This window comes from Rhipicephalus microplus, chromosome 6, assembly GCF_043290135.1.
Source record: "Rhipicephalus microplus isolate Deutch F79 chromosome 6, USDA_Rmic, whole genome shotgun sequence".
Lineage (NCBI taxonomy): Eukaryota > Metazoa > Arthropoda > Arachnida > Ixodida > Ixodidae > Rhipicephalus > Rhipicephalus microplus.
Window position 1 is genome coordinate 191,870,095 of NC_134705.1, and position 26,129 is coordinate 191,896,223.

General features: G+C 45.9%; 3 protein-coding genes and 1 non-coding gene across 7 annotated transcripts in view; 2 read left to right on the plus strand and 2 right to left on the minus strand.

Annotated features, from left to right (window-relative positions):
• The first annotated feature begins 4,987 nt into the window (after window positions 1-4,987).
• Window positions 4,988-5,060, plus strand: TRNAS-GCU (transfer RNA serine (anticodon GCU)). Its single transcript has one exon. It is a non-coding gene; the product is annotated as a tRNA-Ser (tRNA).
• Window positions 5,061-8,134: 3,074 nt separating this feature from the next.
• On the minus strand, window positions 8,135-15,279 carry Coa8 (Cytochrome c oxidase assembly factor 8). The gene is made up of 4 exons (XM_075867354.1): window positions 15,122-15,279; window positions 13,617-13,859; window positions 9,826-9,968; window positions 8,135-8,343 (listed from the first exon to the last, which is right to left on the minus strand). Exons 1-4 carry the CDS (start codon window positions 15,161-15,163, stop codon window positions 8,238-8,240), a joined length of 534 nt encoding a protein of 177 aa, XP_075723469.1. The 5' UTR covers window positions 15,164-15,279; the 3' UTR covers window positions 8,135-8,237.
• Window positions 15,280-15,433: 154 nt separating this feature from the next.
• Window positions 15,434-17,492, plus strand: LOC119166730 (dimethyladenosine transferase). The gene is made up of 2 exons (XM_037418056.2): window positions 15,434-15,992; window positions 16,894-17,492. The coding sequence occupies exons 1-2, from the start codon at window positions 15,571-15,573 to the stop codon at window positions 17,387-17,389; spliced, it is 918 nt and encodes a 305-aa protein (XP_037273953.2). The 5' UTR covers window positions 15,434-15,570; the 3' UTR covers window positions 17,390-17,492.
• A 4,865-nt stretch (window positions 17,493-22,357) lies between these two features.
• LOC119166728 (protein numb) overlaps window positions 22,358-26,129 on the minus strand; it is a 132,533-nt gene continuing 128,761 nt past the window's right edge. For all 4 annotated transcript variants that reach the window (XM_075867357.1, XM_037418055.2, XM_037418054.2 and 1 more), the window contains exon 7: window positions 22,358-24,565. In XM_075867357.1, the coding sequence (XP_075723472.1) occupies window positions 24,144-24,565 (422 nt within the window). In that variant the 3' untranslated portion in view covers window positions 22,358-24,143. The remainder of the gene's footprint in view (window positions 24,566-26,129) is intronic.

A 26,129-nucleotide genomic window follows, 5' to 3' on the forward strand; every position in this document is an offset into this window, starting at 1 on the left:
CGGCCGGGATTCGAACCCGCGACCTTCGTATCCACAGCCAAGCACGACGACTACTACTCCTTAGCAAATTGAGATCTCCCCTAACATTAACCATCAATCAAACTACGCCACCCTAAAAACCTCTCTTGCTGAGTAAATGCAAGAAGTCAATTTGGAGGGCTTGTTTCTTTGCTCGACGCAATCTTAGTGAGAACGCTTAATCCGGAGGTCACGGGTTCGCTCTCTGTCGGCGGCGAGCTGTCTTTTTCGTCCTCTTTGCTTTCTTCTCGTCTACACGACAATTAATACAATAGCGGATTAGCAGTGCAATTCACCTCCCCTAGAGGATGGGTTCGCCAGCCGCCATACTGGGCCGCCTAACTTTGTGTTGTCCATCTTCAAACAACTAAGCTAACATTCGCGGCTTTGCTCATTCACGTAGCAATATACTCAACAAGAAAGTGTGAAGAAGAAAACGCATCGTTGGCAAGCAACATCGCCACCACTCCTGTTTGAGTTTATTTAACCACGTGACAAGTACACGAAAATACACTGTTTACGCGGTTTGGTGCGAAGGAAAAAAAAAAGCTACACTTCACAGCTTGACTGGCCCCTTCACCCCGAAAAAAAAAAAAAATTCTCTCGCTCGTTTCGTGCTGATTGTCGCCGGCATCTGCTTGACCGTTGCTCTGTCCCGATCGTGTTTTCGTCGTAGGGCCACCGTCGCAACACACGCCAATGAACACCTTTTCAAAAAGCATCGGTTTAACAGACCAATATGGCGGCGCCCGTACGTCATAGGTGAAATGATTGATATGTGGGGTTTAACGTCCCAAAACCACTATATGATTATTAGAGACGCCGTAGTGGAGGGCTCCGGAAATTTAGACCACCTGGGGTTCTTAAACGTGCACCCAAATCTGAGCACACGGGCCTACAACATTTCCGCCTCCATCGGAAATGCAGCCGCCGCAGCCGGGATTCGAACCCGCGCCCTGCGGGTCAGCAGCCGAGTACCTTAGCCACTAGACCACCGCGGCGGGGCAAAGGATATCCCAACCTCGGCGGGACACCATAGGTGAAATACCTTCCTTCGCCTTATTGTCAGTTGATTTTCACTGAAGTTCTTACGTTGAGTATAGCCTCTACGCGTTCCGTTCGGGTCCTCGAAAGCGCCTGGAAGCTGCGCCGTTCCCTGCCGGACGACGTAGAAGGGGAAAAAAAAAAGAGAGAACGGAATTAAGAAGCTCACAAAACGAGGCCATTCGCTTCGGGATGAGCGCGGCCCAATCTCGATCGCTACGCGCAGGTTCCTTGGTTCCTCCTTCCTTGAAGCAACGTACAAGCCGTGTACACTTACCTTTATACTATGCAGGTCGCTTCACGGTTCAGAAGAAGCGGTGGGCCAGCCAGGGTTGTTGTTTTTTTATCTCTTTTGTGTTTAGATATACCGCGTGAAGGAAAACTCGAGTTGGGGTAAAAAGAATAGGCAGCGCCGGCTTCGACAACCGAGGATATGGTCTGGTATGTACGCTATAAGCGTTACGGTAAGTAATCGTGAGCGCGCAGCTAATGCCGGAAATCAATAGCGTCATCCACACTTGCCGATCAGCAAGATTATATGTTGGTTTGTCTGGTCCATTCCTGAACAGCGAATAGCGACACCTCAGATGATAGTAGTACCACGTGATTTCTTTCTTATAGCAAAAGAAGCTGGAACGGGAGGGGGGGGGGGGTGCCTTAGGGGAAGTGCCGATCAGCAGGATTATGTTGGTCACACATGTTTATCTATTTCATTCCTGAACAGCGATTAGCAACACCTGTCACAGATGACAGTAGTACCACATGATTTCTTCCTTATAACGTAGGAAGGTGGAAAGGGTGGGGGGGGGGGGGCTACTTTAGGGGAAATACCTCACGAAGAAAATTTTCTTTTTTACATCATGAAGTAGCCATTGGCTCGATTTTCTGCCGTTGTAGGAGGTTGAGGGAGACGCGGGGGAGAATGGGAGGGGGCGGTTTTAACTTCATGATGGCAGATCAATACATTTTCTTTTCATAGATTTTGCTGTTACGTTGCATGGTTACACATATCAGGGGTTTCCTTGCACTATCATTTTTAGCGCGAGCGCACAGACTAGAATGGCATTCAGAATTTTTTTTTTTTTTTTACTCAGGGGTGAGGGACCTTCTTGATATAAAGAGGGGGCCGGGCAGACAAATGGACATTTGGCGCTGTAAATGCATTGCGAAAAAAAATAAAACGGGAGGGGGGAGGGGGGGGGAGCATGGGCCCGCCTCAGGCTCTACGCTTGTGTACGCGTATTCTGTGAATCTGACAAGCCCGTGTCTCTCTGTACTGCCTATTTTGTTGATGTAAAATTATTATTATTATTATTACTATTATTATTATTATTATTATTATTATTATTATTATTATTATTATTATTATTATTATTATCATCATCATCATCATCATCACGCCAGCCTGTGTGATCGCCGGAGAGCTCTCAGTTTGCTGCGCTAGCTAGAAGGGACTATGCATAATCGTAAGCAGACGACACGTACGTTACCAGACGACAAGAGTTATACGAAGATCAAACGGGGTCGCTTCGGAGGACAGCATAGTGAGAGAGGGAAAGAAAGAGAAAAGAGACGGATCCCAGTGTCTGCGCGTGACCCGCGTCGATCTGCACATATGAACCGACTGAAAGAGATTAAGAGAGAGAGGAATAAAACACCGAGGAAGAGTCGTCGACGTCATTGGCTTCCTCACACCAGATTTTACGGCATAACGCAAACAAAGCACGTAAAAAACCACATGTAGAGGCTGTGCCGACTGCGTCACTTCCCGCTAGCCCCGAACGGTTTTTTAAAAGAACCACAGAGATAAATTTCAGAGTCGTTTTTTCTTGCGCGTTTTAAGTTAAACGCGCACTCAGTCAAGTTATCGCCCCGTCGATCGACAAAACCGAGAAACGAAACCGCAGATATCTTTAGTAGCACAGGCAGACGTTTTCTTTTAAGGTGCAAGAACATACGCCACTATGAAGGCCGCACCTTCGCTAGTTGTTTTCAGAGATAAGAACCAGCCTGCAGCATCGACGCTGAATGGTCAACGGAGGTCACCGTTTGCAACGGGATGTATTGCTAGTTTAAAAAAAAAACATACACCAGACAATGTTTTTTTTGTTTGTTTGCCTTATCGTTTTGGTGGAGATCTGAACTCTATAACGAGTGACGCACGGCGATAAAACAGAGACGAAGGTACACGCGTTTTGATAGTGCGCGCGACCTCGGCAAAACGGGCTCAATGTTAGGCCGGTTGGGACTGTCTTCTGGGTCATACTCCTCCTTTCTTGAGTCACCCTGCCCCCTCCCACACACCCCTCTAACGCGTGTTCTTTAACAGGAAGGCGACGGTTTTCGTGTGTGTTGCCCTCGGTGAAGCCAAAATAAAGTGAAAGAGTTACCAGGCGCTAATGACATACAATGTCGGGATGTCCTCAGCGTGATAGCGGAGAGGGGGGGGGGGGGGAGCGAGATTAATAAGATGACAACACAGTGAGAAAAATAAAAATAGAATAAAGGAAAAAACCCGCCATCCCGGAGACTCCATCGCTACGGCACATCTCCTCTCGCAACAACAACGCAGTAATACGCGTAGCAGACGACACGATACGGTGCGCCAGACGACGCGCAGTCAGTCGCTAGGCCTAACGCGCAGCGGCGCCAGGTTATAATAAAGTGCGCTTCGTGTAAGAAGCGTGGCGAAAAACGCACGCGGCGGCGGCAAGCGGAGCGTCGTCCAGTCGAGCGCCTGAAATAGACGCTCCGCTGAACCGCTTCGCCCCGCTATGCAGGCAGCGGGGCGCGCACTCCCGAAAATAAGCTTCGCCGGTGGAGAGAAGAACGTCAGCGAAGCAAACCCGGGGCCGACATCAACGTGTGCGCGAGCGCTGGCAACAAGCAGACGACGCCCAGGTGACGTCAACACGGTGCCTCACCACCGCCACCTCGCTGACGCAACGCGGCAACAATTCGGGAGGCAATCGGCGCTACGTCGGAACACGGTGCCCCAGTTTCGGCCATCGCGCTGGATAGATGATGACCGGCTAGTTTAAAAAAACAATAAGGCGTAAGACAAAGCCCGAGTCTTGATGGAGAAGTCAATGACTTCCTCGCTTTTTTTTTTTTCATCCACTCTCTCTCTCAAAGAGCGCGCTTCTAACAATAACCTGGTTTCGCAGAGCGAATGCACGTCAACTCCCTGCCTGCTCTCCCGCTGAACTGCATGTTAGTGTCACGGGGTCGACGAGCATTAAGAAACACAAATGACCGGTCGATACCGTAGCACCGTCTCATCCATTGACAGGGAGCTTGAACTATGTATAGCATAAGGGTTCCCAAGTGGGATAGTCAGTTTGTGAACGTCGCGGCAGGACTGCTGAGCACAAGAGCGAAACGCACCACAAACAATGCCTGCGCTGCGTCTTGTATTTTGCACACTTCTGACATGACGTTTACGTATGGCGTACATTTTACAGTTCGCAAGTGACACAATCTTCTGTCATTTACTGAAAAGCACTAGAACACAAATAAAGATATTAAAAAAGAAAGATCTACATGAGAATATATCCGAAAAGAGCACAGATACCAAACAAACGCTATAATTACGAAACGGTGTTGATAAAAACAATTTGCCCGCAAGAAGAACACAAGGCAAGTTGAAAAGACGAAGTATTGAGAAGAGAAGTGCGAATGTTACAACGCAAAGCTCGAAAAAGAAAGAAAAAGGGACACCTCCTTCCCCCTCCCTCTACCCAACCGTTTGAGGAATGCCCCGATAAGAAAGATAGCGATCAGGACTCAGAGTAAAGACAAGGTATGGAGGAGGAAAGCGGAGGAGGAGGGGGAAGCACAACAAAAATAGGCCGACAACATAAGAAAAAACCAGGGGAACACTATGTCGGAACAATAATAATGCTCCAACAACACAACTTGCCCCGCCGCGGTGGTCTAGTGGCTAAGGTACTCGGCTGCTGACCCGCAGGGCGCGGGTTCGAATCCCGCCTGCGGCGGCTGCATTTCCGATGGAGGCGGAAATGTTGTAGGCCCGTGTGCTCAGATTTGGGTGCACGTTAAAAAAAACCCCAGGTGGTCTAAATTTCCGGAACCCTCCACTACGGCGTCTCTCATAATCATATAGTGGTTTTGGGACGTTAAACCCCACATATCAATCAATCAATCAACAACACAACTTGCGTGCCACGTGCGCGCGGTGACGAACAGCTTAATTCCGTACAGTCAGCGCCTTAAGTTCGCGGAACACACACAATGCCCAGAGGAAGATCTAGTTGGATACTTCCCCAGAACGCAAGGTAATAGGCATTGCAGTGTACATCTGCGATGCGAACAACAGTACCGCAGGATTTTCGTCTAGCATACGTGAACTAAAGATACCCGAATATTCACTCAGATTCCAAGATAAACATAGATTTTCGTGACAATAAATATAGTTTAAACCGCGTAACTAATGAAGCATAAAAAGAGAAGTAAGAGACGCCGACCACTATGAAATGGTTTGAAACACGAAGACGCCGCGGTTTTAGCACTGAGTCCTCGTTCATATAAAGATCACAATGAAAAAAAAAAAAAGGAAAATATGCGGTAACATTGGCGCACACACACGCACACACACACACACACACACACACACACACACACACACACACACACACACACACACACACACACACACACACACACAGGCGCGCGCGCGTATATGTAAAGAAGGAGGGTAAAGAACCATTTGTTCTGAAAGAGAAACATATGGCTCACGAAACAAAGCGAGAAAAATAAGGAAAAGCGCCAGGTTATGCTTGCCGCGATAAACAACAAAGGCTGCGCGAATCTGCGAACTGATCAGCTGTGAATGTCGCGTCTAATGACAACCAAGCATTGCTCAGCATTTCGCAACATCGTCTGGAACGTGTACGCAGTGCTGGAAGCTTGAAAACTGGGTCCCAGACGACGGCTGCTTGTAAGATGGAAGTGTGGTAGTTTGGGTAGTTGGTATGACATGACGATGGTTACAGCGCGAGAACAGAACGACGACAAAGTGACAAGAAGGAGACGAGCGCTCGTCTCCTTCTTGTCTCTCTGTCGTCGTTCTATTCTCGCGCTATAACCATCGTCATTCTTGTAAGAGCCGCACAAAAACAATTCCGGTGACGCATCCCAGAAACAAAGTCACGCGGAGGAAATAAAAGCGATTTTTTTTTTCTTTCGATGCCGAGACCGGAAGTTGGCGAAGACGGATGTCGCGGCATAATCTCGTCCAGCAACAGCGTCGGCTGTCCTTGTCGAGGTGACCTTGCTAGATTCGAGCAAAGCTTTAGCTGACGTACATGTTGTTAGCAGGCGACACAGAGAAACCGGAGCAGACGACGACTCGACAGCAGTTTCGGTTTAGCGTTCGGCCACGTTGTGCCATCTGGTGGCAACTGAGGACATCCTTAAGAAACTGCGCGACAATCAAATGTGGATTTACCGAAGCTTTCGCCAGCGCGCTCCCTTGCTAATCAGGAGCTAATCAGGCGAAAGCGAAAAACAGGGGTTCGTTTTCCAAATCCTTACAAGATAGAGTCGCCAGGAGCATATTGACCCATCTTGCACTACTCAACATGAATTAGCATAGCCATATGGTATGTTTCAAACCCCCCGAAACCTGTACATTTCGTATGTGTACGTGTACAGCACACATGCAAACACACGCACTACCGCAGATAATGATAGGCGCAACAAACGTTCTTGTCTTGTTAACATTCTCTTTTGTACACATTACATGCACTTTGAACTTTTTGCCTGACAACTTTATAACTGTCAATACCTGTCAAAGTTTTATGTCCAGAAACTATGTTGTGATTATGAAGGACATGGTGGTGGAGGGCTCTGAAAATTTCGATCTGGCATTTTTCAGCGCGCACCTAAATCTGAGTACGTGGGCCACGGTGGTCACATTTCGCCTCCGTCGAAATGTGGCCATCGCAGCCGGGATTCACTCTAGCGGCCTTCGGACCAGAAGTTGAGCACCGTAAGCACTATACCGCAATCACAGGTCTGTAGGTGCCAATTCAGTAGACGACTAGTGTTCCTGTCATTTCTTCCCTGCCCAATCTTTAGGGTTCTCTTCTCACAGTGGAAAATGTTATGTTCAAATTCCGACTAACCCGACTTACGGCTTCATCCACACAAAACAGTCTTCTTTGAACAAAAACACATTGTTACAACTACAACCATCAAATGTGCATTGCTGCTTATCCCCTTGCCATGGTAAGAAAATTACTATTGTCTGAAGATAAAGTGCAATGAAGACCAAGAAACAAAATGCACCATTAGAATGTCTGAGGCAACAAGCGTGAGTATTATGTAAATCCATGAACGAGTCGTCGTTTCTAGAGCAGCTGAACAGTCACAGAGAGACCATTCCATCTAGGAATTTTTTGTGGGGAACTCTACAGTGTTGGGCATGGTGTCAACTGTGCACAGCAGCATGTGCAAACGTAAAAGTTGATACAAGTAGACAGCCAGACAACAGACATTGGCCATACCAGTCCTGAAACATATAGAAATGCACACCAGTTGAAAAAGAAATTATGGAATGTGAGCTCGACTGGAAATGCGAATTTTCGCTCTATTAGTGCTTGACGCTCCTTCACTAAGAGGTGTATAGGTCGCTGAAACTACCACATTTACTCGATGGCAACGCGATGATTGTAACGCGAAAGGTGACCCTTTCCAGGAAGAAAAACATTAAACAAAATAAAACCACTGCACTTTTTAGACATACTGAATTTCGTTACTGGACTGTAACGCAAAGTCCGATTTCAGGTAGAGAAAATCAAAAAGAAGAGAGAACTCGAGTTACGCTTGAGTGAATGCAGTACTATATTTGGTTGCAAAAACAATGATCGTAACCGAAGAAAGAGTGTCAGCTCTGCATACAGCCATCAATCCACACGATCGAGTTGAAATTATGCCGACGTGACCCTAACTGAAGACGGTGGACATGAACATATGCGTGTCACTTAGCTTTGAATTGTTCCGTTTCAATCCCCGAGTACTGTACACGTAAATCTTGATTCTTAGACTCTTCAGGTGCCTAAAATTTATTAGTATACAAATATACATCTTCTTCTAAAGGAAAAAACAAAATGCAATCATGGCGTACAATTACAACATCCTATGACGGTAGTTCACTTAGTCCTCCCCACCACACTTGGAAACACTTCTCTGTAGAAGTATGCCCAGCTTGCAAGCAGTGCGGGCAGCAAGAGGCCAATATTTTTTCGGTACCAGGCCCTGCAAACATTAATGGGTGGTGTCGATATGGCAAAGTTGACTTGGCAGACTTGAACATAACAGCCTGCACACATCTAACGCACACACATAAGAAACAATGACACAGACTCAACCACAACAAAAACACAAGATGATTTGTTAGTAACATGTGTTTGCACCTGTCTCCAATAACTGAGATCTATTTTCAGTTGGCAAGTTTGTGAGGTGATTCCGAGTTAAACACTGCCGTGCCTGTGTAGTTTTTCTTTCTATTTGCTCTGCCCTCACCCATGTCTGCCTTTCGAAACCACCCTCGCCGCTTTCTTACTCATCTTGCTAAATTTATGTATAAATTTTTGCATCCGCTGGATACAGCCACATCAAAGTTAAGGACAGCTGCACTGCCTGACTATGTGAAACTGCAAAGCCTAAAACAGACCCTACAATCATATTCACTAAGAGCATGAGTGCACGTAAAAACTTCTAAAAAAAGAATTTCTCAATTTTAACAGCCACACGAAAAATATGCACTAAAAATTCAAGCATATACAGATGAAAGTAAATACACATTGTGTTTACCTACTTTCCATGGGAGGTTTATGCACAGAAGCCACAAAGCGGGCACAGTGAGGCTTTCAGGCTATATGATACTGGCATGCTAGGCAATGAAAGTATAAACCAGCTCTTCCGAGGCATTCTCTTAAGCCCTCAGCACTAAATGATTGGTAGTCGAGATACCCGAGGACACACCAGCCAAACTTTCTAGCGCAGCACGTGGCCTAGAATTTGCAATTCATTTATAAAGTGAGCTAGAAATCGATACCTCTTCTTCCCACAAATGATGCCATACACCAAAATGACTGTGCCATGTGCCAGATTTCATGGCCACTTGGCTGATTTGAGCATCATAAGTCGACTACTTAGCGAGGCCACCACTGCAGCTCAGTTGGTTGGGCATGGGACACGTTATTCAAAGGTCGCAGGTTCGGCCCCTGCCAGCGACGAGCTATGTTTTTATCTACTTTTCTTTCTTCACAATTTCATTACAGTTATTGCTAATAACATTCCCTATACTTTCCTTGGTGTCACAGTCTTATAGTTATCATTAATATTGGGTCTAACGAAAAAATATGCGCACCTAAATTTCCACATCTTTTTTTTCATCAGTAATGATGCTACATTTTATGGCAAGAAACTGAATAAAGCTATATAGGGCACATTAGTTCCTCGCAGCCAGCAAGGTGGAAGGTTCACGAAAGGAAAAAAACTTTTCTATTTGTTCGTAGCATGAAGCTTCAAAAAAATTATCCAGATATGTTTCTGAGAAAAAGGTTTCAAAGTTGATAAAAACTAACCCTAGTCAACAATTTTGTGTTTCTCTGAACATTAGTGCAACAGGTGGATGCAGGTTTCTCCCTTTAATGACCGACATTGTGTACACAGGCCCATTCGCTCCATCTGCCAGAACACTTCGTTTCTCTCTGACCGTGAAGCTCTACTCACCAGTTGTACTGCATATGCTTCTGGTGGTTGTCATTCAGGAAGGTCTTGTAGAAGGATGCCATGTCTTCAATGGGGACGCTATCTCTGGGACTTCCCCGAGTCCTGTACTCGGCCAGCTTGCACCGAGTGAACTCTTCCTTTTTCTGTGGACAACAAAGGAAACACATAGAAATTCTGATGTTTCCACCAGTCCCCCTTTTCCAGGAAACATCAACCAGCACAAGCAATGGCCTAGAGCACCAAGCAAGCTACACTTAGGGGGCATAACTCCCACCGGTGCCAGTGTACATGGGCGAACCAGATAATGCCACTAAAATAGCATGTGCCGACAAAGGCACATCAAATGGCGGCACAGAGCACATCCATGTGAGCTCCTTGCATGTTTCTTAAGTCGTGGGTCATGAAAAAAAATTTCTTTTATTGGTTGGCTTTAAGGACCCCTGACAGCGGAACCTTTATTTGCAAGTTTTTTAATGTAATTTGTAGCTTTGCATCTGGTAAAGCCAAAATTGAATTGTAACTGCTCTAATGCAGTGTACAGTCAATTAATTCAGAACGATTTTGTGTCAGTTTGGAACACCCGCCTAAATACCATAAAATGTTAGCGCCCCACAGCAGGGCAGTGCTTGAGCCTGCGTGCCCTCAAGCTTTCAGTGATTCTGAACGTGCTGTTTTCAAGCAGGGGGACTTGCACACGGTGATGAATGAAGGGATATGGTGCTTCGAGCACGTTTCTTGCGGAAAAAAGAAAAGGAGTCCTGGAGGAAGCAGCCAAAACCACCTTGAGAGCAGCCTGACAACGGAGCAAGAGGGGTGATGGACAATAGCCCTGTCAAGTATTGTGCGCACCCCGCAAATGTTCTCCAAGGCCGACAATACTTGCTTAATCTCTGCAACGTCACGAAAGGGTCACCCCTCCTGTCAACGTCAAACAACTGGAAATACTGAATACACAGATGAGCATGTACCCTTACTTTAAAACCAAATGAAAATATCTTATAGGCAACTCTTGTCACTAATAATCAGCCAGAGGTGGTCCCACATGCAGGACTATGAAACAACACAAGCATCTGGCATTGCCGAATTGAGTTCCAGGGATCCTTTAGCTGAATAAAACTTATAAACTTATTCAGTTGTGTCTGAACATTCCAAATCTCCAAGCAGATTTTTATTATTTGCATTAGAACAAAAGATATGCAAATTCTGAGATCACATTTCATACGGTGCTCTTTGGCAATTTTAGTTCATCAAGCACAAGACGAATGAGGCAAAACTGCCAGACAGCCAGTCTAGCCGACGATGCTGTTTCATCTGTTGTTTTAATTGAACTTTGAATGCAAAATAAACTAATGCAATTATTAGTAAAAAATTTTTGCATCATGCACTTTATGATTATTGAGAATTATAAATTGGTATACAACATTATAAGAAAATAGGATCCCATCATTGGCTAGACTAGCTTTCTGACAAATTTTCCGGATACTTTGCTTTTGTGTTTGACAAAAAGAAGTTGCCAGAAATGCTCCTCATTCTGAGACAAACACCTTCCGGGATTCAAATCAATTCGAGGCATTATCCAGAGATCCACAACTGCAGATATATGCAGCAGCTATTTACATCTGCAACACAGGAATTCTACCTTGTATTGTCACTGCATTGGGCGGCATGACATAGAAATGCTAAAACTAAGAGCTTCTCTGTCGTAAAGTTGTTGTGTTCACCGCCTTGCCGTGCCGAACTGATATGGAGAGTTGCAGCTAAACCACACCAGCCCGATACAACAAGACACTCTTGTTGAATTCCAATGGCAGATCCAGATCAACGTTTTCTGCTCCGAGCAGAGCACCCACATTCGAATGGCAGATTGGGAGTATGAATTGAGTTGAGACCAACCGCAGATTACAGATTGCTCCATGGAGCAAGCGTTTTTTTTCTACACCGAAATCTGGACTTGACTGGAAGTTCGTGCGATGTTTTGTGTGCGCCAACCTTTCATCCTGTCACAGCCGAATGTTCAAAGTCACAGGCAGCCATGTACAACCAGGAAAACGCTTTGCCCTCCCCTCGTGCCCTCTCGCTAGATTTCCACGTACCAACCACTCTCATACAGGCGCACGTGTTCCAAGTGCAGATTTGTCAAGAACAATCTCGCTCAGATCTACACGCTCTGTCGATGACTCGACTGAGCACTCGCGATCTGCCATTGAACTTCAACAACTGTTGATTATTAGTTCGCAATGACATGTATACATATGCATGCATCAACTGACGTGATAAGGTGTGTGCCTAGTGCCATCTAAGTTATACAAATGCGACTGTGGTATGCTGCACAAATTAATTTTGCTAAGGCTTGATTACTGTACAACAATTAAAAAAAATCATTATTGGGGTCCTCTAACACCATTTAAGCACCCACTCTTTATTAGTAGATTGCATAAACTGATGGCTGGGAATAATTTTAGCACAGGTCAAAGCACCGATATAAACATATTTATCATTTCATTCATGTAATGCAATCGCTACATTGCTGCTGACCACATCAATATGTAGTGGCGCTCACCACAACTATTGCAGGCAAAATGACGTAAAATAGCCCAGGCTTTTGATTGGATAAATGAAACAGAAGAAATTGAGGCAATGCACCAAGAAAGTGATTACTATCTGGTTTTCATTTGAGTACTTTTCCAAGGAATGCCAAAAAGACATTGTTGCAACAATAACAAAATAAAGACTACTGTGAAATACGACTGTTGCACTGGCTGCTTTTTGACTGTGCGCGTTGGACGGTCATACGAAAAGCTTCTTTCACTTTTTTTTCCCATGCTTGCGAGTTCCCTTGTTTCACACGTGAGTTAGGGTATCACCCTTCGGGTTTAAGAAATGTTTGTTTGAACACAAACACAAATGAACAGATTCATAAATAAAAAAAAATGGTGGAGTAGACTGTGGTTTCCGAGAACAGAAAATCGGGCATGTGCCGTTTGTGGTTGCCACTGATCTCTTTAAAGTGTAGGTCGGTCGTCATTATGCAAAAGTTTTTTTCTCTATGCCCGTGTGCTCTCCTAAGCAGCCTCTCTGGTCGAGCACTCATGATTTTCAATACGTTCAAAGGATGAAAGCCTTTCACCCCGATGCAATGTCATTAGTCTCACCCTTTTTCTTGGAGTGAGGGAGGGTTCAGCACCACGGTGTTTGTTACTGTGGTAACAGCACGGTGGCCACGCTGGATAGAACAGGCAACAATGACATGCACGCTTTCCCGCATAAGACCTTCCAGCTTACTGTGTTGTCAGCGCTTCGCACTGTCAGTGGCGAGTGAAACGAGGTTATGAGATCCCACGAAAATAAAGTTGAGGGTAGGCATTTTTTTTCTAGTTTGAATCTTTCTAGGCTGAATAACTTACGACTGTGTGTCCCTGCCGTTCTCACAGCATTAATCTTTCCTACCTTCCGAAAGCAACCCTGGAGTTAGAAATGGGGGCACGACCATTCAGTGTTGGAGAGCCCCACTAAAGCTTACACCACGTTCCCCACAGTAATAACATACAAATGCCATGCAAATGAAGTGGTGCCAGAACACTTTTACTGGGTGGCAAAGACACCTATGACAAGTTAGATCAGGTGGAAGTCAGGCAAAAATTATTCCAGAATCAAGAGGCTGTCTCCTTTCCCGCTAGCACCTTCAGTGTGTAAAAAATCTTCGTACAAGACATCCAAAATCACAGAGACAGTGTGCCAGCACAGGTTATCGTTTTGTTTAAAAGTCCCAAAAACATGCAGCGCGACAGTACCCGCTGAAATTCGGCATTGTGCTTGACCCAGTAGTCCTGGTTCCATGCCTGCACGGCTGCGTACTGCTCCCTGAAGCGTAGCTCAGCGAGTGACTCGTTCGGCAGGGCGGGCAGAACGACACGTCGCAGGTTGGACACTGGGTGCGGAGGGGACACGACTGTCGCCACGGTCGACAGCCTCTCGACGTCTTCAGGCCGAACGGTGTCCTTGGCCTTGCTCACCTTGACAGCACCCGTTTTGCTCTGCGAGTAAAATTTGATAGTTCAGTAAAGTTGGTGGTGGAGTGTGTTAGTGACAGTTCATTTCAATGTGAGAGGCAGCATGTGGCGATACTACACAAAAGGAATAAACAATTAGACAGGTAAACGGTTGCAGCTGTCCTGTCACATCGCTTCTGTGCCTTGTTAACATGTGCTGCTTGACACGTTAACATGAACAATGCGAGAAACCTGTCTCTGTACACGATATGGTAAATGCATTAACTCGTCAGCTTAGAAACAGCCACAGAAAAAAGGCGACTTCAGTGAGGAATAAAACACACGACAATACGACGAAGTATGTCGCAGTGTTGGTGGTAGTGCGTTGTTTCTAATTCGCACGCGCAAAAAAAAAAAAAACGAAGTTACTTTTGAAGCAGGGGCTGGTTTTCGATCCTAGTATAGTCGCCAGCAAACTTCACACGAACGCTCCTGCGAGTAACCTGGACTGCTTTGACTCCTAGCCGCAAAGTGCTGGGCGCTGTTGCCGAGAAAATGCCCCGGTATGCTCGGATAGCATGTCGGCATGCGTGGGTAACGTCTGGGCAACAGAACCCAAAGCTAAGTGGCGCAAACTGCTTCAAGGCACGCTGCGGAGCATTCGTGTTAAGCTTGCTGACGACAACAACTACGTCTCGCATTACGCGAGGAATAAAACAGATCAACAGAAACTCACCAGCTTCATAAAGAAATGTAAGCAGCAGATGCATAAAATACATTGATCCACACGAGCGGGAAGCGTGAACGAAACGAGCCAAAAGAACAGCACACGGGAGTGAAATGAATGTAATGCAATGTATGAATGAAATGAACGTACCATGCAATGAAATACCCGCGTTTCTCCCTACGATCGCGCGTAGTACACGTGCGCAAATTCAACATGCCTGTTGTTCCGACTCACACAACGTACTATTGTCAGTTGTGATTAAGCTGTACCTCTGCGCTACAGTGAGTGTCACTGATGCGAAAGTGTATCAGTGCTCGCACATGTTCGATCCAACGGCCTGAAATCCTCGCAGAATGTCCCTCCAGAAAAGTTACAGGTGGCACAAATTGTTAGTTTGCTCGATTAAAGATTACCGTAGGATATCGCGCGGCAGAGGAAACATCGGCACTACAGCGAGTCAAGAACGATGAGCAACTTTTAGGAGACGAACCCTCAGGGCTTCCCAAAACGAGCTACCGAAAAAGAATGTAGAGCACGCTTAAAGGCATCACACATAAAGTGAGATGCTACAACGACTTACGTTCTTGGACAGGAGTTGAAGGGTCTTTTTTACGGCCTTCATGTTGCGGAACACCGAAGAGTTTTCGAGTCACATATAGCCGAGAACACGGCGGAGAACGAAGTTGCAGAGCGCAGCCATTTTGCCTTTTAATAAGTGCGGTTCACTTCAACACGCAGTTTCGCATTTCAAGATTACGTTTACTAACACATAACTGTGCAAAATTAATAAATTAACTAATAAAAAATTAAATATGTAATTTTTATGTCTTTGTCGCAATACCGAAACTAATTAAACTGCGAAACTTCGGCTGTCATAAATGCTGGTCACAACCGCTGCAATGTCTGCGCCCATGTTATCGTCGCGTATGGCAGCTGTGAACACGTGTTGAACTGCGGTTTCTCCGCGAATGTACGCGAACGTTACCTAATCCGGTCTTTCTAGAACATCGAGCGCGATAAACAACCACAATGCCGAAGGTGAAAACCGAGCGTACGCGCCAGCACGAGGTGGTGCAGCGTCAGAACATCGCTTTCCGCACCGAGCTCGGTCAACACATCCTCAAGAACCCGTTGGTCATCAACGGCATGATCGAGAAGTCGGCCATCCGTCCCACCGACGTCGTCCTCGAAGTGGGTCCCGGCACCGGAAACATGACCGTCAAGTTGCTCGAGAAGGCCAAGAAGGTGATCGCCTGCGAAGTCGACACTCGTCTGGTCGCCGAACTGCAGAAGCGCGTTCAGGGAACGCACCTGCACAGTAAACTGCACATCATCGTGGGCGACGTGCTCAAATCGGAGCTTCCTTTCTTCGACATCTGCGTCGCCAATCTGCCCTATCAGATATCCTCGCCGTTCGTCTTCAAGTTGCTGCTGCACCGACCCTTCTTTAGGTAGCGTGAACAGAACTTCGTCGTTCGCTCGCTGTCAATAGCTGCGCATGTTTACGACAGCACACGTAGCAGAGGACGTGTCTAGCGTAGCGTACGACGACATTCAAACTTCCTGCATGTGAGAACGAAAAAAAAACGTCGCACTGCGCATTGCTGACTTGCCTGTCGCACTGCCCGTTTGCTCGAAATGCCAAACCGAGCATTTAAGGCGCGAACTTCATGTATTGCAAGGAATGCGCAAAGAACGCACGTACAAATGGAGACCGCGAAACATGCGTCAACTTTAACAAAGGGTAGTTGATATTAAGCACGAGTATAATTACTATGCCTACGATGCGCGCGTAAGCTCTTCAGTCTTTATCGCTCGAGTGCACCTTTGCAGTTGATGGCAGTTGTCTGCCAGCCTTAGCTGCTTTTAAGACCAATCCTTACCGACTAGGTCGACCTGTCATTCCGAGTATGTAGCACGCAGGGAATAGTTTCGCTTTATTAAGTTAATCTGAACAAGTTTTCCCGCACACAACTCTTTGTCACAAGCACGTCTGCTTCCTGTTGTTCGCGTTTGACTTTCAGTGCACCGTACCAACAATGATGAATTTTATCTGGGCCTTTAGGTGGTAAAAAAATTCTGTGACACTTTCGAATTGCTAGGCTTCAGAAATGTTTGCAAAGATTGTAATGAGGTAGTGTGCAGCTATAGAAGACCATTTGTCAAACCTTAAACACAACACCATTAAGCTAGCAAGGGTCTGCGCAAATGGGAAAGTTTTGCTGCTTGCTTATTATTATTTTTTCCACTTGGTTTCCGCCCTAAACTTGGGCCGAACATTGTGCCAAGCTCACCTGATAAACGCTGCACCTTTGCAGTGTCTGCACCTCTCACACACAATCATTTTTTCAGGTGTGCTACCCTGATGTTCCAGCGAGAGTTTGCCCAGCGGCTCGTGGCCAAGCCAGGCGACAAACTGTACTGCCGGCTGTCGGTCAACACGCAACTTTTGGCCCGCGTTGACATTCTCATGAAGGTGGGCAAGAACAACTTCCGGCCGCCGCCCAAGGTCGAGTCGAGCGTCGTGCGACTCGAGCCGCGAAATCCTCCGCCGGCCATCAACTTCATCGAGTGGGACGGTCTACTCCGCATCTGTTTCGTGCGGAAGAACAAGACCCTCAGCGCAGCGTTCAAGCAGACTTCTGTCATGGCCATGCTTGAAAAGAACTACAGGGTCCACTGCTCGGTGGCTAACGAAGAACTACCGGAAGAATTCGACATGAAAGAAAAAGTGGACAATATTTTGTCACAGGGCGGGTACTCTGACAAGCGGGCCCGCACTATGGACACCGACGACTTCATGGCACTTCTCCACTTGTTCAACACCAATGGCATTCATTTCTCCTGAGGCTGGGTCAAGAAAAATTGTGCCATATAACGGACTTGGCCAGATTACAGTTAGTTATGATAGCTTATTGCAATGTGCATGGGAAACAACAACAAACACTGAATTCCATTTGTCTATTCTTATGTTTCTGTGTCGGCCTTGTTGCTGATGCGGGCTGCCATGAACTATTGTGACTAAGCACCTTGCTCACTAATAGTAACGCCAGTGGAAGTGACTGCATCCTAGGTGGGCTCGATCTAAGCCGCAAGCCGTGTCAATGCACTGCAAGTGTTGCGACTAATTTATCCTGTGAAGAACAACCTCACCTTTACAGGCTTGGGTTTTGGCTGTGATGGCAGCAGTCAGGCTCAAATTCAGTGCAGAATGTTGACGGCAGTAGTTGAAAACAAACCATTGTTCATATTACAATTATTTAATTATAGCCTGTAAGAAAACTCCTCACTATGTGTTCCGTTAATAAAATGCAACTTCGATGTGCTTCTATAAAAATAAGCCTTTGCTTCCGTAGATTGTGTTATAGAAACTAATTCTCACAATGCACACTGGATATGTCCTTCTAGAATTCTTACACTGAAATGAAAGGTATGCAACACACTTTTCTTAAAATACGAATGAAAGCCAATTTCGTCGAAGCACCAGACAAATTTCACAAACGACGCAAGAAAACTCATAAGGCAACTTTATGCCATTGGCTATTTGGCCAGTGGCTATGGTCTTTTGATTAGGTGCACGGTTTACGGTGCACTGCTCTGTAATTGAGAATTCAATACTTGTAACGGATGGATTCTGGTGGTTTTTTTTACGCCTCCGGGAAGACCCATTAAACCGATTCAGCATAGCAGATGACAGCACGAGCCTTTGTAAGGCATTCAGACAGAATTTGGTTTTCCCAAAGTCATCCACAGCACACTCTAGTGGCACAGAAAGTGCCGACCACTAGGGTGCCTTGCATATGAAGCTTCAATCCCTGAGCGCTGCACCAAGCAGTTGTGCTTGGTTGGTTAGAGATCTCATTTCACACAAATTCTGGAGCCAACGTCGTTGCTTGTGAGTGAAAATTTGAAATAAATGCAAATAAAGAAATAATACAGAATGTTCAGATTGAGTGGTAATCTAACCCCCATGTGTGGCAAGCAGGTGTTCAACCACAATGCCACGGCTACGCTCGAAATTGCTTAAAAAAAAAAAAACCTATGCGAATTCTAGGGCAAGGAGTGTCATAAGACCCGCAGCCCACGTAAATATGTCTTCACACCACATTTTTTTCTCTTAAGTAGGTCCCTGAGTTGCGCAAGCACGCCTTATCTAAAATGTTTTCTTGTGGCGCCCCATGTGTTGAAACATGACCATGAAACAAGAACTTATTTTAGAATCGACGTTTACATTGTCGTTTTGGAGATCAGTATGGATGCATTTTTGGAAATCCTGGCACCAAATCTCCTTCAGAAATGATCCGCATATGAAATGGAAAAGGTTTTGTTTTCAGGTGGTAACCTTAGTTGACAATTTGTACAACCCCATAATTTGTAAAAAGGGGCACCAGAAACTTAAAAACAGGTGGCGCGAGTTTGAGGCATCAGATGTAATGCACGAAAGGTGCAAAGAGCCCAAAGTGTGCGACAAGTAGGCATTGTATGAAAGTTTAAAAAGGCCAATTTACAGGCATGCACACATTCTTTTCTTTGTAAGAATGGCACAGTGGGTGTGTTGGTTGAGCATGTTGGAAGTGTAAGGTGCGACGACAACAAACAGGGCAGTAGTACACAAACACAAAGTGCCCAAATAAACATTCCTGGAAGTGTGACACTCTGTGCGTGTGCACTTTCGTAGTAAAAGACAGTGCAAGAACAACGAAGAGACAGAAGAGGACTAGCGCTGTTTCATCTGTCAAATCTTTGTTCTTTCCGCACAATTCTTTTTTCTATCTATGTGTACCAACATGCTCAAGTTCAGACGCTATGTACCCTCCCTCTGTCTGTTGACGTCGCCACACCTTACACTTTAAATGTTCCATTTCTTGCAGCATGGTTTACGTGCCCACCAAGAGGCGACACCAAGCTAGCTATTTTAGAAGGTGATGAGAGCAGGGTCAGACAACATTATTGCGTTCTACTCTTGAAGGCAAAGCGCAAGCCTCCTTCGAGTTCTTCATACAGCTCCTGGTATTCAATACATCAACCTTCAGCTGCATGCTTCTTTGCTAATAAGTCTACCTATTTAATGGGACCCTATAAGCAGATTCGTCAACAGGCATTGTAAAATGCTACTCCAGAAATGTTTCAGAGGTTGAGAGACGTCATATAAAGCGTTCACATACTTCCATACGCAATCTGAATCACCCACCACTTAAGGGAAGAGATGAATAAAGGAAAGGGAATTGATGAAGGGCTTGTTTTCTTCGTTATGTACAACCTTAATGAAATACAACAGACAATAAAAATAAATCTGAGGAAAGCATAGGGGCATTCTTTGTAGTCTTCATCTGTAATGTGACAATTATGATATTAATGTAAAGAACTTGAAGTGGATGAAAAGACAACTTGCCGCTGGCGAAGACTGAACAGACAGGGTTCGGATAATGCGCCCGTACAGCAGCGGTCATCCTTTTGCCCACTTTATTGGTACTTATGCGTGTAAACCTGAAAGTATAAGTGCAGCTCGTAGCCATGACAGTGAGTGTGACACATTCTTTTTTGACACCTGGCGTTACGTAGCATGCAATCCTTTCACGAGCTGGCACCTGACCCATAATCCCTCTGCACACAAACTGAAGGCATTACGCCTGCCCTGAGGAGATGTTTCGTGGCACGTTCCATCTCTTAACTTGGCAGTAAAGGGTGGTGACGGAACGTGCAACGACACACAGTGTTGATATTTTTTCCTGGAACACAAAAGCGCAGCCGATGAGCAAGTGAACGACACTAAATGAACATGCCAGGTTCTTTTCATTGCAATCAAAGTTTTGCGATCAAGGAAATTAAATGCAGCGCGCTTCATGTTAATAATAATAAGCCAACACACCTTTCTTACCACCGGTACTCACTGAGATGGTATTCAAAACATAGCAGCTTGGAGTTTCTAGCCAGTACTGCTATTAAATATGGCAGTTGCAGAATACAAAACTTTTGAGATTACAGTAATCTCAGTAGACAAAAACCTGTTAAATGGAATTGCTGTCTCAATGGAACAACTGTCTCTGGTTTAGTAGTAGTATTGTGCACCCTTGTTCATCTCCCAGTAAACAAAACTACTCCTGCTGGAACATAGTATTTTCCTAGTCCCTCCAGGTTCTGTTTAATGAGTCTACTGCAGTGGCTGTCACTTGGAGGAAACTGTCACTTCTATGCGAATCTGTGCACCACAGGGTGATGGTGTCTCTGAAAATCTAAAAGAAATGCCAAGCTACCATTTTATTTCGTGTATACTCTGCAACTGCAATGATCTCTTCATTGTGGGCGGTCGAGAGGCAGTGAGGTTTGTACTGAGGTGCGACAGCTGCGGACCAGCATGTACATTACTTGCAAATCAGAACGGGAAAATTTAGGTCCGAATAATGCATGTACAGTCCATGTCACATCAGCGTTATTTTTATACGAACACTAACATAGAAGTGAGCATTGTCTTTATCCGCCATATTTGCAGAGAGATGATGCAGTTATCACGAACAATTGCTCATAGCAGTTGTTATACTGGAGAGGGGGGGATAAAAAGAACGTCCATGTTTCAATCCGACAGTGCTGGATCATAATGTCCTGCTGGAGTCTGAAATCCTGGCCTTGTCGGAGGTGTGGCAGCTAGGGCTAGTTGGTAGGTCATGACAATAGTTAAAGTGCGAGAACAAAACGACGACACAGAGACAAGAAGGACACGAAGGACACTCGTGTCCTTCTTGTCTCTGTATCGTCGTTTTGTTCTCGCACTATAACTATTGTCTTGTCTGAGGGTCATGATATGTTAAAGCAGGACTGATAGTTGGGCTAGTTGGTGATACATTATGGGCAGTAATAGCGCACAAACTCACGGGACGAAGAAAAGAGACACAAACAAGCGCTATGATATGTTATTGCTGAAATGTGCCATTTTTATATTAGGCACATTTCAAGCAATAATCCATCAATGATGCCCAATGTTATTTGTCTTTAGTGTCCCCTCAAAACAGTGAATTGTCACAGACTCGCAGTTTTTGTTAGCCCTTTGAGATGCCTAGCACACATTTATGTTCACTTCATTGAAACATCATTGTAACAAGTTTACATCTTACACAAAATTTTCTTTGTTATAACCGAAAATTCGTTATAAAGGTGCATTCCTAACACTATATTGCAAGACTATTCTCAATTTACTTCATTATAACTAATGTTTTGTTATATCAGGGTTGATTATATTGAGGTAGGGTGTAGTTGTGTTAGCTAGATGGGTCAGCAAGTGGCTAAAACATTGAGGTTCACAGGAAATTAACATTCTGGATAATAAACGTTTCCTTTACCTTAACATAACTTCGTAGCATACTGTTGCATTTATTCACTTCACTGAAGAAAAATGTTCACTAAAAATGGCACTACAATGTTCAATGTGAGCATAATTTTTTTTCACTTGAAATGAACATAAGCAAAAACAAGTTAACACTATATATCTACTCTTAAGGTTTCACTCTATCTGAAAATAGAGAATGAATGATTTCAGGATAAATATTCTGCAAAAACTTGATTTGAATAGGAGTAATTACTAGAAAACACATAAAACAACATACAACATTTTGTATTTCTTTTCAATATACATTCAATACCTTTAAATAATGTGCGAATTCAATGCACTTAGGTACAGCGTGCATTCAGGCTCATAGTGCACACCCGAGAGGGTTAAACTGCCAAGGTAATTTCAAAGGCAGTTTCGTCCCGTAAATGCCCCTCTTCACTAGAATGTGCATTTGCCAGCAGTGCAAAACAAATAGAACGACACAACAACCGGTTAACTTGATCACTGTCATACTCATTTATTACATAACTTGTGGATACACACCAACACGAATGTAGTCGGCAAGAACGGAAAACGTGATAACGAAAAAAAAAAAAAAGCCATAAGGCGCTTCACAGCTGTCGTGTTGCACCGCTTTCACAGAGTCGAGAGCGACGCATACAACGAGAAGTAGAAATGCGTGTAAGGACAATGAAAACTAAAGACGCGGCAATTCATAATAGACAGTCCTTCACGTGCTTTTTCAGCTTAAGAGTTTTTTGCAGAAAGAAGCAGAGACAAAAAGCTTCCAAACATCGAAAACACACAACTAGTAGTTTCTTTCCTTCCTTTGTACACATTGTCAACCAGCCTTGTACAACCATTCTTCGTTCTTCGAAAACAGCGCTAACTTCCTTCCGGAAGTAACAGTCTACGAAAGCACAGCCTCAAAACAGTTCGTCGCACAAACAGTTAAAAGCTGAAACATACACACACTTTACACCCCAAGATGCAGCGAATAGCGCGTCGCAAACGACGACTCAGGACGTCCGGCGATTCTAGCGACTCTCGTTTTGACACTTGAAAAACCACGGAAAAAGAACCCGAACGATGAACGACACGATACAAGGGGTAACATGAAACAAAAAGAAATGCCGAAGCTTCGCGAACGAGATGACCCTGCAATGAATCGTCCGCGAAAACGAAAGAACGCGAAGGGGGAAGGGCATAAACAAGCACCTTCCTTTCGGCAATTGTAACATCGGCCAATTCCTTCACTTTCATAGTAGTTCTCAACCCACTGTTTTGTAGCGTATTATGAAGTGGGAGAGAGGTGACCTCGCCGTATGGGGCTCGGTTCAGCCGTAACAAGCTCTCTAGGAAAAGAAAAAGCAGTATATGAAGACGATCGAGAGAGAGAGAGAAAAAAAAAAAGGGTGGCATAAATACACTTCACTCCCCACATTCACGCATACAAGGGTAAAAAGGGAGGTATTTCGAGTGGATGCACCGACCTCTCTCAGGATGTTTCGGGAAATGCAAGTTCATTGACAGAGAGGAAAAGCCGGCGGAGGACGTCAACCGCTGCCGACTAAATAGGCGGATGCCCGGCAACACTATTGAGTGGAATGCAACGTTGCGGCAGAGTACCGCGAAAGAAAACAGTTGGCACCCCAATAAGCTTTGCCACAAGCAGGTTCTCAGGGGGGGGGGCACGCTAGGAATATGCGGGCACATAGCCCGGGAAACAAGATACTCGAAAGGTTGCGATAGAATTCTTTCTTTCCTCAGGACCGTCTCGGGCAGGCCTGTAAGAGGATATCGCCGCGACGGCCTCGTATGTACAAAAAAAGAGCGCTTGTAGTCGAACGTGCGCGCTTAAGACACCCAACAACATGAATGTGATGCAGAAATGAAACGAAATGGCAGGCTACTAAAATTCGGGGAGAAACATAAAAATGGGAGGGACAGCTAATAAAAAGGGAGCGCGACCGAAAAGCTATCTCTTACAAGACACTTTCCGGGGCGCATTTGTTGTAGCACATCCCTCGGCTTCTCTTGAACGAAAAGGGTTTCTCTACCAACGTTGCACTATCATCTTGCAATTTCGCTCGAAACGCGTACGTCGCGACAATACCGCTCGACTTGGATTAAGGGCGCTAAGCTCTCCCAGAAGACCGAGACTACTGCTTGTCGTTGCCGACACGGGCATTCAAGCACGGTTCCCTCAGCTGCCGGTGGCCTCGAAATGCACCGGCACGATAAAAATCCCGCGCACGAGGAAAGCAAAGTTGCGCCACTAGAGGTGCACCTCGAAGGCCTTCACGGCATTAGGGGCCACGAACGGATTGGTCGCCACCGACCCTTTTTGGGCTGGTAGGGATGCCCACTCGGCATCGAAGGGGTCCTGGAGGGCAGAGCTCGTGGCGTCTCCTGACAGCGGGGGCGTGGCATTGCCCACGAGGGGTGGAGTCTGCGGCGGTTCCTTGGCCCAGTGGGAGGTGAAGAGCGAGGCAGAACGCGTCGGAGACACTAGTCCGTCGGCGGCGCTCAGCGACTGGCTGCGCAGCTGTGGAGCGCCGACTCGACGGGGCAGGACGTGGGGCGGGGCCGCTATGGGCGCGGGGCTCTGTCGGGCGGGAGGCGGAGCCGGAGAAGAGGACTGGGTGGGCAGGGAGGCCAGCCAGGCATCGGCGCGAGAGGAGTCAGCCCAGGGGTTGCCTGCACAAATGTGTTGCACGCAATTATGAGAAAGCAAGACAGCACTGCCGTAAATAAAGCTTCGGACTGGGCCACTTGGCTCACCACTTAAACGTTGACGGGTGGCGCATGTAATGACAACAGTGGAAGCATAAGAAAACAGGACTGGCACAAACTTCCAACTAAAGTAGGCTCTCAGTAAAGGAAAAATCTCTTAAAACGGCTGCTTAAATAGAACAAGTGCTTCTGACGAGACCAGTTTCGTTCTTGTATTGTGCACCCCTGGTCATCTCTCAGTAAACGAAACTCCTGTTAAATTAAACATATTGTTACGTCTACGAGGGGTTTATTCGAAGCAGACGTAACGGTCGACTCGACGGTATACCGCAGTGAACGCGCAGCAGCGAGCTCTTGCCACCAACCGAACGTCCTCTTCTTCTCCTACCACCATGTTCCCCGCTACACAGATGCACATACCTAAATTACACATGTGGTAACACTTCCCTCCGCACAGACGAAGCCCACTGGGCGAGTCGAACAGTCTCTCGAGGAATAAAGCGCTTCAAACGTGCAACATGGACAAGTTCAGTTTTTGCAAACCGTCGGCCGCTTGAATGGAGACGCGCTATGCGGTAAACTAAATCACTGATACGGTCTACAACAAGATAAGGTCCCGCATAGTGCGCTAGCAGTTTCTCACTCAAACCGCGTTTTCTAGTTGGTGTCCACAGCAACACTAGGTCGCCGCGATTGTACGTCACGTGTCGGCGTCGGCGGTCAAAATGTGCCTTCGAGCGGTCTTGCAAAGCAAGAGTGCGCAAATAAGCAAGGCGTCTAGCTTCTTCTGCCCGACAGATGATCTCGGATATGCAGGGATCATGGTGGTCCAAACACGGGAAGATGGTATTCAGGGTTTGACTAGGTGGTCGAGCATATAGAAGAAAGAAAGGACTGTAGCCAGTAGTTTCATGCTGAGCGCTGTTGAATGCATATGTGATAAAGGGTAAAATACTGTCCCAGTCCTTGTGATCGAATGCAACATACATAGACAGCATGTTCGAGAGAGTTCTGTTCGTTCAGTTAGACCATTCGTTTGGGGATGGTATGGCGTAGAGTGCCGAAACCTTGAAGCACAGACACGAAGCATCTCTTCCATCACATCTGCTGTGAATTGTCGGCCACGGTCACTGACTACGATTTTGGGAGGTCCATGTCGAAGAATTACAAAACGTAGCATGAAGGAAGACACATCGGCTGCAGTTGCCGATGGTATGGCAGCTGTCTGGCAGTACCGTGTTAAATGGTCGGTGCAAACGACTATCCAGCGATTTCCATCAGAAGACCGGGGAAAGGGTCCAAGGAGGTCAATCCCGACTTGCGCGAATGGAGTTCTATGGGGCGGCACCGGATGTAATCGCCCTAAAGGAGCACTTGTTGGGCGCTTATGATGTTTACACTCGTTACAGCTAGACACGTATTGTTCCGTCGTCTGGCACATTTTGGGCCAGTAGAATTTTTCTTGAATACGGCAAAGAGTTTTTGCTGTGCCTAGATGACCGGATGTTGGGTCATCATGCATAGCCTG

Bases quoted from the DNA above. Each gene is read 5' to 3' on its own strand.
- Coa8 (XM_075867354.1), bottom strand. From the start codon at position 15,163: ATGAAGGCCGTAAAAAAGACCCTTCAACTCCTGTCCAAGAAC. The intron at 13,860-15,121 runs GTAAGTCGTTGT...TTTTACTCGCAG, and splicing joins TTCAACTCCTGTCCAAGAAC to AGCAAAACGGGTGCTGTCAA. The intron at 8,344-9,825 runs GTGAGTAGAGCT...TAATGTTTGCAG, and splicing joins AAGCATATGCAGTACAACTG to GGCCTGGTACCGAAAAAATA.
- LOC119166730 (XM_037418056.2), top strand. From the start codon at position 15,571: ATGCCGAAGGTGAAAACCGAGCGTACGCGCCAGCACGAGGTGGTGCAG. The intron at 15,993-16,893 runs GTAGCGTGAACA...TCATTTTTTCAG, and splicing joins CTGCACCGACCCTTCTTTAG to GTGTGCTACCCTGATGTTCC.